Consider the following 16,786-nt stretch of genomic DNA (forward strand, 5'->3'; position numbering starts at 1 on the left):
ATGGTGAGCGAGTGAGCGAGTGACTGAGTGAGTGAGTGGTGAGCGAGTGGTGAGCGAGCGAGTGGTGAGCACCTCTTGAACCCCATGTCTCGGATGGCGGAGGCGGGCGGTCCGACGAAGACGACGCCGGCCGCTTGGCACCGCTCGGCAAACTCGGCAGACTCCGATAGGAACCCGTAGCCTGGGTGCACAGCCTGGGGGGGGGGGCATGGGGGGGGGCACGTGGGGGGGGGCACGTGGGGGGGGGCACGTGGGGGGGGCACGTGGGGGGGGCACGTGGGGGTGAGACAGTGAAAAGCAGCAATCTGTGAGCGACCATCCAACGTGTCCCAATCTACACCCCTCCCCCCCGTGCCCCCCCCATATTCCCCCCACCGTGTGCCCCCCCTCGTCCGTCCCCCCCGTGTCCCCCCCGTGCCCCCTCCCCCGTGCCCCCCCCCTAGTGCCCCCCCCCTAGTGCTCCCCCCCGTGCCCCCCCCCCCGCGTCTCACCTGAGCCTGAGCCCCCCCCCCGTGTCTCACCTGAGCCTGAGCCCCCCCCCGTGTCTCACCTGAGCCTGAGCCCCCCCCCCGTCTCACCTGAGCCTGAGCCCCCCCCCGTGTCTCACTTGAGCCTGAGCCCCCCCCCGTGTCTCACCTGAGCCTGAGCCCCCCCCCCCGTGTCTCACCTGAGCCTGAGCCCCCCCCCCGTGTCTCACCTGAGCCTGAGCCCCCCCCCGTGTCTCACCTGAGCCTGAGCCCCCCCCCCGTGTCTCACCTGAGCCTGAGCCCCCCCCCCGTGTCTCACCTGAGCCTGAGCCCCCCCCCCCGTGTCTCACCTGAGCCCCCGAGTGTCGAGCCACCTCCAGGATCCTGTCCATGTTGAGGTAGCTCAGCTGGGAGGCCGCGGGGCCAATGTGGTGCGCCTCGTCCGCCTACAACACAACAACAACAACAACCACCACTCGCCACCACCACCACAACAACAACAACCACTCGTGACATCACGACAACAACAACAACAACCGCCACTCGTGACATCACAACAACAACAACGACAACAACAACCACCACTCGCGATGTCACAACAACAACCACCACTCGTGACGTCACAACAACAACAACGACAACAACAACCACCACTCGCGATGTCACAACAACAACAACAACCACTCGTGACATCACAACAACAACCACCACTCGTGACGTCACAACAACAACAACCACCACTCGTGACGTCACAACAACAACAACGACGACAACAACCACCACTCGCGACATCGCTCCAACAACAACAACCACAACTCGCGACATCGCTCCAACAACAACAACCACCACTCGCAACATTGCTTAAACAACAACAACAACAACCGCCACTAAGTGGTGGTGACGTCACAACATCGCTCGCCACCACCATTCAGAGCACAACCATCGCCATGGTGATGGTCGTGCCGATTGCTGTGGTGGCGGTGGTTGTTGTTGGCATGGCGGTGGTTGTTGTTGCTATGGCGATGGTTGTTGTTGCTATGGCGGTGGTTGTTGTTGCTATGGCGGTGGTTGATGTTGGCATGGCGGTGGTTGTTGTTGCTATGGCGGTGGTTGTTGTTGCTATGGCGGTGGTTGTTGTTGGCATGGCGGTGGTTGTTGTTGCTATGGCGGTGTTTGTTGTTGCTATGGCGGTGGTTGTTGTTGCTATGGCGGTGGTTGTTGTTGGCATGACAGTGGTTGTTGTTGCTATGGCGGTGGTTGTTGTTGCTATGGCGGTGGTTGTTGTTGCTATGGCGGTGGTTGTTGTTGGCATGACGGTGTTTGTTGTTGCTATGGCGGTGGTTGTCGTTGCTATGGCGGCGGTGGTGGTGGTGGTTGTTGTTGGCGTGGTGGTGGTTGTTGCGGTTCACGTGATGAGTGTTGCGGTGGTGGCGGCGGCGGTCGTGGTGGCGGTTGCCATGGTTACTGTTCCCGCTTTGGTTACCATGGCGACGTGCATGGCTGCAGCGTCGGGGTCACTGAACACCGCCACGCTCCGCACCCCCATGGCCCTCGCCGAACGGATGACGCGGCACGCAATCTCACCCCGGTTCGCCACCAACACCGAGTCGATCCTGCCTGGGTCACGGGGTCAAGGGGTCACGGAGACACGGGGTCACGGAGACACGGGGTCAAGGGGTCACGGAGAGACGGGGTCACGGGGACACGGGGTCACGGGGTCACGCAATCTCAACCCGGTTCGCCACCAACACCGAGTCGATCCTGCCTGGGTCACGGGGTCAAGGGGTCACGGAGACACGGGGTCATGGAGACACGGGGTCAAGGGGTCACGGAGAGACGGGGTCACGGGGTCACGGGGTCACGCAATCTCAACCCGGTTCGCCACCAACACCGAGTCGATCCTGCCTGGGTCACGGGGTCAAGGGGTCACGGGGACACGGGGTCACAGGGTCACGGACACACGGGGTCAAGGGGTCACAGAGACACGGGGTCACGGAGACACAGGGTCACGGAGACACGGGGTTACGGGGTCATGGAGACACACGGAGACACACGGAGACACGGGGTCACGGGGTCACGGGGACACGGAGACACGGGGACACGGGGTCACGGGGACACGGAGACACGGGGTCACGGGGTCACGGGGACACGGGGACACGGGGTCACGGGGTCACGGGGTCACGGAGACACGGAGACACGGGGTCACGGAGACACGGGGTCACGGGGTCACGGAGACACGGGGTCACGAGGTCACGGAGACACGGGGTCACGGGGTCACGGGGTCACGGAGACACAGGGTCACGGAGACACGGGGTCACGGGGACACGGAGACACGGGGACACACAAAGACACACAGAGACACGGAGACACTGGGGTCACGCGATCTCCACGTGGAGCTGATGTAGCCATGCTGTAGATGATGGTGATCGTGATACTGCTGGCGGTGATGGTGGTGGTGGTGATGGTGGTGGTGATGGTGGTGGTGATGGTGGTGATGATGGTGATGATGATGGTGATGATGGTGGTGATGGTGATAATGATGGTGGTGATGGTGGTGGTGGTGTTGATGGTGATGGTGGTGATGATGGTGTTGATGGTGGTGATGGTGGTGTTGGTGGTGATGGTGATGGTGTGGATGGTGTTGGTGGTGATGTTGATCAATCACCTGAATGGGGAGAGGAGGAGGAGTAGAGAGCTCTGGATGGGATGGCATTGCGCCTGGGCCAACCCCTGCAACACAACGCAGCACAACATACACACGTCACCCCACATTTAATACACTACACGCTACACACTACACACACTATACACTACATACCACGCACACTACACACCCACACTATACACTACACACCACACACACTATACACTACACACCACACTATGCACTACATACCACGCACACTACACACCACACACACTACACACACTATACACTACACACCACACACCCCACACACGATACACTACACACCACACTACACACCACACTACACACCACACTACACACCACACTACACACCACACACACTATACACTACACTTAATACACGACACACACACACCACACACATTGTGCACCACACACACTATACACTACACACTACACACACCACACACATACACTATACACTACACACCACACACTACACTATACACTACACACACTATACACTACACACACACACTATACACTACACACACACAACTAATACACTACACTATACACTACACTACACACCACACACAACTAATACGCTACACGACTGAGATGACCGGCAGATGCACCACCAGCTGTGCTCCCCGCTGTGCCAGGCTAGGTGCAGGAGGCCACGCGGACAGACCCAGGTGGTGTGTGGTGGTGGTAGTGGTGGTGGTGTGTGGTGGTGAAAGTGGTGGCGGTTGTGGTGATAGTGGTGGTAGTTGTGGTGATACGTGGTGGTTGTTGTGGTGGTTGTTGTGGTGGTTGTGGTTGTTGTGGTGGTTGTGGTTGTTGTGGTGGTGGTAGTGGTGGTGGTAGTGGTGATAGTGATGGTGGTAGTGGTGGTTGTGGTGATAGTGGTGGTAGTGGTGATGATGGTTGTTGTAGTTGTTGTGGTTGTGGTGGTTGTTGTTGTGGTTGTTGTGGTGGTTGTTGTGGTGGTGGTTGTTGTGGTTGTGGTGGTAATGGTTGTGGTGGTTGTCGTGGTGGTGGTTGTCGTGGTGGTGGTTGTTGTGGTGGTAATGGTTGTGGTGGTTGTGTTTGTTGTTGTGTTTGTTGTTGTTGTTGTTGTGGTTGTTGTGTTTGTGGTGTTCACCTCCACAGAGACGAGAACATCGCCTGGGCAGACATTGTTGACAAGCGACGCGATGACGTCACCGCCGGGAGGTGTGTCCTCGCCAGCCAATGGGAGCGCGCCTCTGGAGCGTGCGTGATGACGTCACCACGCACGTCCGACCTTGGTAGGGGGGGTTGGCGGAGCCGACGTGCGTGATGACGTCATCACTAACGCGCGATGACGTCACTGCACTCAAGAGAAACCGCCCCCCGCCGCTATTGGGCAACGCGACTATCTACGTCATCACGTAAGCCAGGGCGTACAAACTCTCTGTACGTGATGACGTCATCGCGCTCTTTACCCGCCAAGTTCGGACGTGCGCGATGACGTCAACGTCACCGCGCACATCCGGGACCTTTGGTGGTGCGGGAGGGGGCGGAGCCAACGTTGCGTGGTTACGTCATCACTAACGCGCGATGACGTCACTGCACTAAAGCGAAACCGCCCCCCGCCGCCAGTGGGCGACGCGACCACCTGACGTCATCACGTAAACTACGTCATCACGTAAACCAGAATCCGCGTGTGATGACGTCAGCGCGCACCCTGGTGCCCCCTCACTGGCCAAGGTCAGACGTGCGCGGTGACGTCATCGCGCGCGATCACAGCGCGGTGACGTCACCACGCACGTAGGGGTTGCGGAGCCGACGTGCGTGGTGACGTCACCACAAACGCGCGGTGACGTCACGAAGTAGGAACAATTAAAATTAAAAGGCGCTTCAATAAAATGTGAACATTTGCGAGAATTAGCAACAATAACCACGAGAAATGTGCCTCTGGGCTCTGGAGACCAGCTGGAGATGATTCGGGGCAGCGCGTTGACTTTTTGAAGCTATTAACATTACATTTGTTAACTCTACTCTTTGGTTAAATTTTGATTTAAAGCTTTCGTGACTGCAGCAGGGATTGATATTCTTGGTTCTTTCGGTGAAGTCGCGTGGAAGGGAAATAATAAAATAATAAAAAAATATTAAATAATAAATTGTTCTTGTTTTATAATCAAAATAAAATAATACAAATATAAAACAGGTACAATTTATTGTTTAATATTTGTATTATTTTATTATTTCCCTTCTATGTGACTTTAATAAAAATATAAAACAATACAATGTATTGTTTTATATTTTTATTATTGTATTATTTCCATTCTACGTGCCTTTTATAAAAATCTAAAATAATACAATAATATCGTTAAATATTTTTATTATTTTATTTTTATTATAGAAAATAAAATTGTATTGTTTTATATTTTTATTATTGTATTATTTCCATTCTACGTGCCTTTTATAAAAATCTAAAACAATACAATAATATCGTTAAATATTTTTATTATTTTATTTTTATTATAGAAAATAAAATTGTATTGTTTTATATTTTTATAGATGTATTATTTCCCTTCTACGTGACTTTAATAAAAATATAAAACAATAAAATGTTATTGTTTTATATTTTTATTATTTTATTTTTATTATAAAACAATAAAAGTGTATTTTATATTTTTATAATTGTATTATTTCCCTTCTACGTGACTTTAATAAAAATATAAAACAATAAAATTGTATTGTTTTATATTTTAATTATTTTATTTTTATTATAAAACAATAAAAGTGTATTGTTTTAAACTTTTATTATTTTTTTATTTCCCTTCTACGCGACTTTACCGAAAGCACCAAGAAAATGAATCCCTGCAGTCACGAAAGCTTCAAATCGACATTTGTTATCATCTTTACGGCGTATTATTATTATCTACAAATGTGTTCACATTTGTTTTGAAGCACCGTGTACATTGTACATTCATACTGCAGGAGAAATACTATTAACTGTAAAGGGGCCGTCCATAAATGACGTCACGCACCTGGGGGGGGGGGTCAGACATTTGTGACGATCTGTGACGAGGGGGGGGGGGTGAGAAATGTGACGTCACATCAAAATGCTGCAACTTTAAATGAATATAGACAACACGTTCTACTTAATTAAATAGACTTTTTAATAAATGTATTTCCAAGTTTACGAGCTTTGTTTTCTCATTCACTTGTACATGATGATGGCTGCTTGAGTTGCAATCGAAACGTCGTATTCTATTATTATTTAATTACATTTCTTTCTACGTGACTACCGAAAGAACCAAAGAGTATCTTCTTGGTTCTCTTGGTAAAGTCACGTAGAAGGGAAATAATAAAATAATAAAAATATCAAACATAATAAAATACAATTCTCACGACGTTTCGGCCAAAACGCAAGCAGCCGTCCTCAGGTGAAGAACAGGTCTGTCGGAAAGACAGAAAGACATTCAGACGCTGTCTTTCCGACAGACCTGTTCTTCACCTGAGGACGGCTGCTTGCGTTGTGGCCGAAACGTCGCGAGAATTGTATTCTATTATATTTTAATTTTATTATTTTATTATTTCCCTTCTACGTGACTTTACCGAAAGAACCAAGAAGATGAATCCCTGCATAATATTTAATGTTTTAATTTTATTATTTTATTATTTCCCTTCTACGTGATGACTTTACCGAAAGAACCAAGAAGATGAATCCCTGCAGTCACCAAAGCTTTAAATCGAAACCAAAGAGTAATTCGTGCAGCCACGAAAGCTTCGAATCGAGTTCGATATCTTCTGATTCTCTGGGTGATGTGGTAACTGGGACCTCTGCCCCGACACCTTCATCCATGCCAGTGGCGGCTCCTGCAAAATCTCTCAGGGGGGGCAAATGTCTGGATGATTGATAAGGATAAGGTCCACCCATGCAATGGATAAATTAACAGCTTAAGCATGTAGAGGCAACTTCACTTCTTTAATATTAATGACAAATAAAGTGGCTCTTACAATACATCTCCTTGTTTGTTTCTATACTCACTATTAAAACAAACCACTCAAGTTTATTTTATTAAAGATTCCACTCGGTGGCGATAAATTATATTGTTGGATGAAACGTGCTTACGTATGATGATGTAAGCACGTTAGGGCGAGCCCTCCCGGAAGCCATAGAGAATGCATTGCAGCGCCCCCGGTCGAAAAAAAACCATCATTGAATGTAAGTCTATGGGGCCACTCGGGGCGATTCTCAGCTGGAGTGAAATCGCCCAAAAAGAGGCGGTACTCCACAGAACGTGACATGACGCTGATTGGACTGTATCCAGAGGCTGACAGTGACGGCTAGCGTGACTCTGTGGTTGAATGACATTGGTGGTGCGTCGCCCAATCGCCCTAATGAAGAAACCGCCCCTGATCCATGCCCAGTCCCAGCACCTGTCGATCAATCAACACCGTTATGGGACCTCCTTTGCCAGCACCAAAATATGAGAATAGGATTTTCCACCCTTTTTTCAGGTTGTTAAGACTGTTAAAATACTGAAACCTTTTACAATGAATCGTGTAACTGCATTGACCACAACGCTTGTGGACAGAATGCAAACATAAAACACACTCTGATAGTATGATGCATTGTATTTGAAGCTGATTGGTCCACACCAGAGACAGCTTTCTTTTGAGCCTCTGAGCCTCGTCTCAAACGGTGTTAGACCAGAAGACGCCAAAAGGACATAGACCTTCTATGGGAACCGGTTCCTATCTCTTAACATGGGGCCATAGACCTTCTATAGGAACCGGTTCCCTATCTCTTAACATGGGGCCATAGACATTCTATGGGAACCGGTTCCCCGTCTCTTAACATGGGCCATAGACCTTCTATGGGATCCGGTTCCCTATCTCCTAACATGGGCCCATAGACATTCTATGGGAACCGGTTCCCCGTCTCTTAACATGGGGCCATAGACTTTCTATGGGAACCGGTTCCCCATCTCTCAACATGGGGCCATAGACCTTCTATGGGAACCGGTTCCCCATCTCTTAACATTGTCGTATAGACTTTCTATGGGAACCGATTCCCTAAGTATAGATTGATCACTTCTAAGTACAAACTGATCACCTCTAAGCACAGACTGTGATCACTTCTAAATCCCGTGACTTGATTAAGGCGCTGCATTAATTCAACTGAGTCAAGCTGCCTCCCTCCCGCAGGACCGGTGGCATCGTCCGTGAGCCAGCACTTGCAGGGCTGCGCCTGTGCCTGTCCAAGTGTTGGTCTTCCTGCCTCAGACTACCTCTGCCTAAGACGGAGATCCCCCGTGTAGCCTGAACAGACTGTTGGGGCAGACTCACACAGAGACCCACAGACTCACACAGAGACCCACAGACTCACACAGAGACTCGTAGACTCACACAGAGACCCGTAGACTCACACAGAGACCCACAGACTCGCACAGAGACTCGTAGACTCACACAGAGACCCTTAGACTCACACAGAGACCCACAGACTCGTACAGAGACACCCACAGACCCACTCGATTCAAGAGCCGAATGGCTCACATGGCTATACCAAATAAACGAAACTGAAAACTGAAGACCCATACCGAGACACAAGAGACATACCGACTCACTCAGAGACCCACAGAGACCCACAGAGACCCACAGAGACCCCACAGAGACCCATTACCTCAATGGGTCTCTGTGTGTCTCTACGAGTCTCTGTGTATCTCTACGAGTCCATGGGTTTACTTGAGTTCTCATCTGGGGGCCGATTAAACAGCCCTGCAGTGGCTCAGCGGTAGCTTAGAGGTGGCCCAGCGGTGACCCAGCGGTGACCTCGAGGTGGTCAAGAGACGTGGCCCAGCAGTGACCCAGCGGTGACCTCGAGGTGGTCAAGAGACGTGGCTCAGCAGTGACCCAGCGGTGACCTCGTGGTGGTCAAGAGACGGGGCTCAGCGGTGACCCAGCGGTGACCTCGTGGTGGTCAAGAGACGTGGCCCAGCGGTGACCCAGCGGTGACCTCGAGGTGGTCAAGAGACGTGGCCCAGCGGTGACCCAGCGATGACCTCGAGGTGGTCAAGAGACGTGGCCCAGCGGTGACCCAGCGGTGACCTCGTGGTGGTCAAGAGACGTGGCCCAGCGGTGACCCAGCGGTGACCTCGAGGTGGTCAAGAGACGTGGCCAGCGGTGACCCAGCGGTGACCTCGAGGTGGTCAAGAGACGTGGCCCAGCGGGGAGCCAGCAGTGACCTCGTGGTGGTCAAGAGACGTGGCCCAGCGGTGACCTCGAGGTAGTCAAGAAACGTGGCCCAGCGGGGAGCCAGCGGTGACCTCGTGGTGGTCAAGAGACGTGGCCCAGCGGGGAGCCAGCGGTGACCTCGTGGTGGTCAAGAGACGTGGCCCAGCGGTGACCCAGCGGTGACCTCGTGGTGGTCAAGAGACGTGGCCCAGCGGTGACCCAGCGGTGACCTCGTGGTGGTCAAGAGACGTGGCCCAGTGGTGACCCAGCGGTGACCTCGTGGTGGTCAAGAGACGTGGCCCAGCGGTGACCTCGTGGTGGTCAAGAGACGTGGCCCAGCGGTGACCTCGAGGTGGTCAAGAGACGTGGCCCAGCGGTGACCTCGTGGTGGTCAAGAGACGTGACCCAGCGGTGACCTCGTGGTGGTCAAGAGACGTGGCCCAGCGGTGACCTCGTGGTGGTCAAGAGACGTGGCCCAGCGGTGACCTCGAGGTGGTCAAGAGACGTGGCCCAGCGGTGACCTCGTGGTGGTCAAGAGACGTGACCCAGCGGTGACCTCGTGGTGGTCAAGAGACGTGGCCCAGCGGTGACCCAGCGGTGACCTCGTGGTGGTCAAGAGACGTGGCCCAGCGGTGACCTCGAGGTGGTCAAGAGACGTGGCCCAGCGGTGACCTCGTGGTGGTCAAGAGACGTGACCCAGCGGTGACCCAGCGGTGACCTCGTGGTGGTCAAGAGACGTGGCCAGCGGACAGCCAGCGGTGACCTCGAGGTGGTCAAGAGACGTGGCCCAGCGGTGACCCAGCGGTGACCTCGTGGTGGCCAAGTGACGTGGCTCAGCGGTGACCCAGCGGTGACCTCGTGGTGGTCAAAAGACATGGCCAGCGGTGACCCAGCAGTGACCTCGTGGTGGTCAAGAGACGTGGCCCAGCGGTGACCCAGCGGTGACCTCGTGGTGGTCAAGAGACGTGGCCCAGCGGTGACCCAGCGGTGACCTCGAGGTAGTCAAGAGACGTGGCCCAGCGGTGACCCAGCGGTGACCCAGCAGCGGCAGCGATGGCCTCTGCGTGTTTCACAGCGAGGGGTCGCGAGTGGCCCGGGCGCGCCCCTGAGCGTGGTGCAGCGCTTTGGTGAGGAGGAAGCGCTCCTCACACTCTCGCCGCACCGTCTCCTGCAGCCGCAGCACCTGCCCCGAGACACACACGACAACAACAACGACGATGATGATGACACTGGTCAACACAGTGTCATCTGTGTTGACCAGTAGGGGGTCGTCAAGGGGGTCATCAAGGGGGTCATCAAGGGGGTCATCAAGGGGGTCGTCAAGGGGGTCACCAAGGGGGTCACGTTGGTAACAAAAATCACACCACATAAATGACACTGGTCAACACACTTTTTCTGGCACAAGGTATTCCAACGGTTTTAAGGTAATTTTGGGGTGCTGATTCAAAATGTATCACATCAGGTTTGTGGGATATCAAATATTGCATTTTCATTACAAACTGCAGAAGAAAAATATTAAATAAACGTGGATATCTACATAAAATTATATTATAAACACACTATCATAAAAAATACCGCACCATATTTTAACACTAAAGCAGTCACTGACTCGCAACAACTTGCAATCATAAGTGACGGAGTTAATTTCGGGTAAAATCAATGAAAATAGGGTATGCCGATAGCATAAAATGAGATGTGATAGAGCAAATCTGAGATCAGATTTGGAATCAGAAATTAGTTTAGAACAGCTGCAAAAGTCCAGGCCAGAATTTTTTTTTGGTTGACCAGTGTGAGATACACGCGGAGAGGTGGACAATAATGGAGCGGTACGGGTGGCCGGGTGGACAAGCTCCTGCCCGACTCGGCGAAAATGAACGAGAGAATGATTTGCTGATCGAGTGGGTGAGCGAGTGAGCGAGTGAACGAGCGAGTGATCGGGTGAACGAGCGAGTGAGCGAGTGGGTGAGCTACCGAGCGACTCGGCAGATGAGTGAGCGAGTGAACGAGCGAGTGGTCGGGTCTCCGCCCATCCGGGTCGGTAGCGACAACCCCGGCCCGCGTTAGCCTGGGCACGAAGCGGACGTGGCGAGGGCGGCCCACCTCACCTCGTCCTCCGCGCGTCCCAGCGCCGCCCGGAGGCCCTCGCCGCTCTCCCTCAGCGCCCGGGCCTCCTCCCTCCGCAGCGAGGCCTGCGCCTCGGCCAGCGCCCGGGCCTCCGCGGCCGCCCCCTCCTGCTGCCGCGCCAGCGAGACCCGCAGACGGCGCCACTCCTCTCGCTCGAGCGCCAGCTCCTGCCGTGCGGCCCGCAGCTCCTGGGCCGCCCGGTCCCGCGAGGCCCCCTCCGCCTGGGCCTCCGCGAGCCGCTCCCGCAGTTGCCGGGCCGCCGTTTTCTCCAGGCCTAGCGAGGCCTCCAAGTCGCCTAGCCGCGCCCGCAACTCCGACGTCCCAGATTCGGCGGCTGCGAGTCTCTCCCTCGACTTTTCGGCTGCCGTTCTCTCCAGGCCCAGCGAAGCCTCCAGCTCGCCTATCCGGGCCTTGAGTTCGTGCCGTTCCTCGGAGCGAGCGGCCTGCAGGAGGTCGGCCCTGGCCTGGGCCTTGGTGAGCTCCTCCCTCGACTTTTCGGCCTCCGCTTTCTCCAGGCCCAGCGAAGCCTCAAGCTGACCTATCCGGGCCTTGAGTTCGTGCCGTTCCTGGGAGCGAGCGGCCTGCAGGAGGTCGGCCCTGGCCTGGGCCTTGGTGAGCTCCTCCCTCGACTTTTCGGCCGCCGCTTTCTGCAGGCCCAGCGAAGCCTCAAGCTGACCTATCCGGGCCTTGAGTTCGTGCCGTTCCTGGGAGCGAGCGCCCTGCAGGAGGTCGGCCCTGGCCTGGGCCTTGGTGAGCTCCTCCGCTGACTTTTCGGCCGCCGTTTTTTCCAGGCCCAGCGAAGCCTCCAGCTCGCCTATCCGGGCCTTGAGTTCGTGTCGCTCCTCAGTGTGAGCGCACTGCAGGAGGTCGGCCCTGGCCTGGGCCTTGCTCAGCTCCTCCCTCGACTTTTCGACCGCCGTTCTCTCCAGGCCCAGCGAAGCCTCCAGCTCGCCTATCCGGGCCTTGAGTTCGTGTCGCTCCTCGGAGCGAGCGGCCTGCAAGAGGTCGGCCCTGGCCTGGGCCTTGGTGAGCTCCTCTCTCGACTTTTCGGCCGCCGTTCTCTCCAGGCCCAGCGAAGCCTCCAGCTCGCCCAGCCTCGCCTTCCACGCGTTGGCCTCCCTGCCGCGGGCCGCCTGGCCGCGCGAGGCCCTGCTCTCGGCCTGCGCCAACGCCGCCTCCGCCCCCCTCCTCGCCGCCTTCTCCTCGTCCAGGCAGGCCCGGAGCTCGCCCAGCTCTCCCCGCAGGGCCTCGAGGTCCGTGTCGCGGGCGGCCTGGGCGAGGGAGGCCCCGGCCTCGGCCTGGGCGAGCCGCTCTCTGAGCGAGGCCTCCTGAGCGCGGAAGGCCTCGGCGGCTTGAGCCTGAAGAGACGGAGCGGGGGGGCGTCGGAATCGTGATCACTTCTAAGCATAGACTGATCACTTCTGAGTACAGATTGATCACTTCTAAGCACAGACTGTGATCACCTCGAAGTCCCGTGACTTGATTAAGGCGCGCTGCATTAATTCAACTGAGTCAAGCTGCCCTCCCTCCCGCGAGATCGGTGGCATCGTCCGTGAGCCAGCACTTGCAGGGCTGCGCCCGTGCCTGTCCAAGTGTTTGTCTTCCTGCCTCAGACCACCTCTGCCTAAGAGGGAGACCCCCCGTGTAGCCTGAACAGACTGTTGAGGCAGACTCGCACAGATATCCGTAGACTCACATAGAGACCAGTAGACTCACACAGAGACCCACAGACTCGCACAGAGACCCACAGACTCACACAGAGACCCACAGACTCACACAGAGACCCACAGACTCACACAGAGACCCACAGACTCACACAGAGACCCATAGACTCACACAGACTCACAGAGACCCACAGACTCACAGAGACCCATAGACTCACACAGAGACCCATAGACTCACACAGAGACCCATAGACTCACACAGATATCCATAGACTCACACAGAGACCCACAGACTCACACAGAGACCCACAGACTCACACAGAGACCATAGACTCACACAGAGACCCATAGACTCACACAGAGACCCATAGACTCACACAGAGACCCATAGACTCACACAGAGACCCATAGACTATCACAGAGACCCACAGACTCACACAGAGACCCAGACTCAGGAGAGACGAGAGTGGCGTTGTCTGAGAGCACTCGTGTCGTGACCCTACCTCTCCCATCACGCGGCCCAGCTGCGTCTGCGCAGTATCCCTCTGCGAGGTCACCTCCTTTAGCCTGAGGGATGTGGAGACGATGCACATCATGAGCATCGTCGTCGTCATCATCATCGTCATCATCATCGTCATCATCATCGTCGTCATCATCGTCGTCATCATCATCGTCATCATCATCGTCATCATCATCGTCGTCATCATCGTCGTCATCATTGTCATCATCATCATCATCGTCGTCATCATCGTCGTCATCATCGTTGTCATCATCATCATCGTCGTCATCATCGTCGTCATCATTGTCATCATCATCATCATCGTCGTCATCATCATCGTCATCATCATCATCATCATCATCGTCGTCATCATCGTCGTCATCATCATCGTCATCATCATCGTCGTCGTCGTCAGCATTGTCGTCATCATGATCGTCGTCAAGGACATGGTCGGTCGTCCCTCGTGAGCCGTGCAGGCGACAATAGGCGCTGGCTGACTGCGTGGGTGAGTGGGTGGGTGGATGCTTCATTGAGTGAGTGACTCACCGGATGATTGAGTGGGTGAGTGAGTGGGTAAATGAATGAGTGCACGAGTGAATGGGTGAGTGACTGGATGATTGAGTGGGTGAGTGGGTGAATGAATGAGTGCATGAGTGAATGGGTGAGTGAGTAGGTGGGTGAGTGAGTGAGTGAGTAGGTGGGTGAGTGAGTGAGTATGTGGGTGAGTGAGTGACTGGGTGATTGAGTGGGTGAGCGAGTGAGTGAGTGACCCCATGATTTGGAGGGCGAGCGAGTGGGCGGGCGAGAGAGCGGGTGGGCGGGTGAGCAGGTGAGGGAGGTAGCGAGCTGGGTGGGTGGGTGAGTTTGCCCACCGTTTCGTGAGGTCATCTATCTCCGCTCTCATCTCTCTCTGCACCTCCTCCAGCCGCTTCACCTCGTTCAGAACGAGGTAGCTCACCCCACAGAACTGGCACACGGTCTCGGCACGGGACATCTGCACTCACCGGACACACGCACGGCCATCGTCATCATCACCATCCACATCATCATCGCCATCATCGCCATCATCACCATCGACATCATCATCGCCATCATCGCCATCGATATCATCACCATCCACATCATCATCGCCATCGCCATCATCACCATGGACATCATCATCGCCATCGCCATCATCACCATCGACATCATCACCATCGACATCATCATCACCATCGACATCATCACCATCCTCACCATCCTCACCATCCTCCGCACCATCCTCACCATCCTCACCATCCTCACCACCATCCTCACCATCCTCCTCACCATCCTCCTCACCATCCTCCTCACCATCCTCCTCACCATCCTCACCATCCTCCTCACCATCCTCACCATCCTCACCACCATCCTCACCATCCTCACCATCCTCACCATCCTCACCATCCTCACCATCATCACCATCCTCCTCACCATCCTCACCATCCTCACCATCACCATCCTCACCATCCTCACCATCCTCCGCACCATCCTCACCATCCTCACCATCCTCACCACCATCCTCACCATCCTCACCATCCTCACCACCATCCTCACCATCCTCACCATCCTCACCATCCTCACCACCATCCTCACCATCCTCACCATCCTCACCACCATCCTCACCATCCTCACCATCCTCACCATCCTCCTCACCATCCTCACCATCCTCACCATCACCATCCTCACCATCCTCACCATCCTCACCATCCTCACCACCCTCCTCACCATCATCACCATCCTCACCATCCCCCGCACCATCCTCACCATCCTCACCATCCTCCTCACCATCATCACCATCCTCACCATTCCCCGCACCATCCTCACCATCCTCACCATCCTCCGCACCATCCTCCTCACCATCCTCACCATCCTCACCATCCTCCTCACCATCCTCACCATCCTCACCATCCTCACCATCACCATCCTCACCATCATCACCATCCTCCTCACCATCCTCACCATCCTCACCATCACCATCCTCACCATCCTCCGCACCATCCTCACCATCCTCACCATCCTCACCACCATCCTCACCATCCTCACCATCCTCACCACCATCCTCACCATCCTCACCATCCTCACCATCCTCCTCACCATCACCATCCTCACCATCACCATCCTCACCATCATCACCATCCTCCTCACCATCCTCACCATCCTCACCATCACCACCATCCTCACCATCATCACCATCCTCCTCACCATCCTCACCATCCTCCGCACCATCCTCACCATCCTCACCATCCTCCTCACCACCATCACCATCCTCACCATCCTCCGCACCATCCTCACCATCCTCACCATCCTCCGCACCATCCTCCTCACCATCCTCACCATCCTCACCATCCTCACCTTCTGGATGGCCTCTGGCAGGGGGTGCTCTGGGATGAATCTCTCCATGGCAGCTCCACAGGATCCACACGGCCAACTCACGAACACAACCCTCCAGACTGGAGGGGAGGGGGGGGAGGAGGAGGAGGGGGGAGGGGGGAGGAGGAGGGGGGAGGGGGGAGGAGGGGGGAGGGGGGAGGAGGGGGTAGAAGGGGGGAGAGGGGAGGAGGGGGAGGGAGGGGGAGGAGGAGGGGGGAGGAGGGGGGAGGGGGGAGGAGGGGGGAGAGGGGAGGAGGGGGAGGGAGGAGGAGGAGGGGGGAGGGGGGAGGAGGAGGGGGGAGGGGGGAGGAGGGGGGAGGGGGGAGGAGGGGGTAGAAGGGGGGAGAGGGGAGGAGGGGGAGGGAGGGGGAGGAGGAGGGGGGAGGAGGGGGGAGGGGGGAGGAGGGGGGAGAGGGGAGGAGGGGGAGGGAGGAGGAGGAGGGGGAGGAGGAGGGGGCAGGAGGATGGGGGAGGAGGAGGGTGGAGGAGGGGGGAGGGGGGAGGAGGAGGGGGGAGGGGGGGGAGGAGGGTGGAGGGGGGGAGGAGGATGGGGGAGGGGGGGAGTAGGGGGAGGGAGGAGGGGGCGGAGGAGGGGGAGGAGGAGGAATCCGATGAGCTATGAAGCACTTTTATTCTCTCACAGATGTCCAGTAGGGGGCACAGGGTCGCACGTTACAATGACAAAGACAATACTACAACAATTACAACAACTACAACAACTACTACAACAACTACTACAACAACAACTACAACAACTACTTACTACTACAACAACAAC

General features: G+C 55.2%; 2 protein-coding genes across 3 annotated transcripts in view; both read right to left on the bottom strand.

Moving 5' to 3' along the window:
* MCCC1 (methylcrotonyl-CoA carboxylase subunit 1) overlaps positions 1–4,333 on the bottom strand; it is a 36,089-nt gene extending 31,756 nt beyond the window's left edge. For both annotated transcript variants that reach the window (XM_061581832.1, XM_061581833.1), the window contains exons 1-5: positions 4,265–4,333; positions 3,133–3,197; positions 1,951–2,084; positions 818–913; positions 73–194 (exon numbers count right to left, since the gene is read on the bottom strand). In XM_061581832.1, coding sequence (XP_061437816.1) covers positions 73–194; positions 818–913; positions 1,951–2,084; positions 3,133–3,197; positions 4,265–4,299 — 452 coding nt within the window. In that variant the 5' untranslated portion in view covers positions 4,300–4,333. The remainder of the gene's footprint in view (positions 1–72; positions 195–817; positions 914–1,950; positions 2,085–3,132; positions 3,198–4,264) is intronic.
* A 5,767-nt stretch (positions 4,334–10,100) lies between these two features.
* LEKR1 (leucine, glutamate and lysine rich 1) lies at positions 10,101–16,113 on the bottom strand. The gene is made up of 5 exons (XM_061581839.1): positions 15,991–16,113; positions 14,490–14,611; positions 13,622–13,685; positions 11,436–12,812; positions 10,101–10,513 (listed from the first exon to the last, which is right to left on the bottom strand). The coding sequence occupies exons 1-5, from the start codon at positions 16,036–16,038 to the stop codon at positions 10,400–10,402; spliced, it is 1,725 nt and encodes a 574-aa protein (XP_061437823.1). The 5' UTR covers positions 16,039–16,113; the 3' UTR covers positions 10,101–10,399.
* Positions 16,114–16,786: the final 673 nt, after the last annotated feature.

This window comes from Lethenteron reissneri, unplaced genomic scaffold (genome assembly GCF_015708825.2).
Source record: "Lethenteron reissneri isolate LAM-NWPU_2019-01 unplaced genomic scaffold, ASM1570882v1 scaffold_1638, whole genome shotgun sequence".
Lineage (NCBI taxonomy): Eukaryota > Metazoa > Chordata > Hyperoartia > Petromyzontiformes > Petromyzontidae > Lethenteron > Lethenteron reissneri.

What these genes read in the sequence shown, in the direction of transcription:
- LEKR1 (XM_061581839.1), bottom strand. Translation starts at nt 16,038, where the DNA reads ATGGAGAGATTCATCCCAGAGCACCCCCTGCCAGAGGCCATCCAGAAG. An exon ending in TGGGCCGCGTGATGGGAGAG is followed by an intron (nt 12,813 to 13,621) that starts GTAGGGTCACGA and finishes CCGTCTCTTCAG; the next exon opens with GCTCAAGCCGCCGAGGCCTT. An exon ending in TGGGACGCGCGGAGGACGAG is followed by an intron (nt 10,514 to 11,435) that starts GTGAGGTGGGCC and finishes GTCTCGGGGCAG; the next exon opens with GTGCTGCGGCTGCAGGAGAC.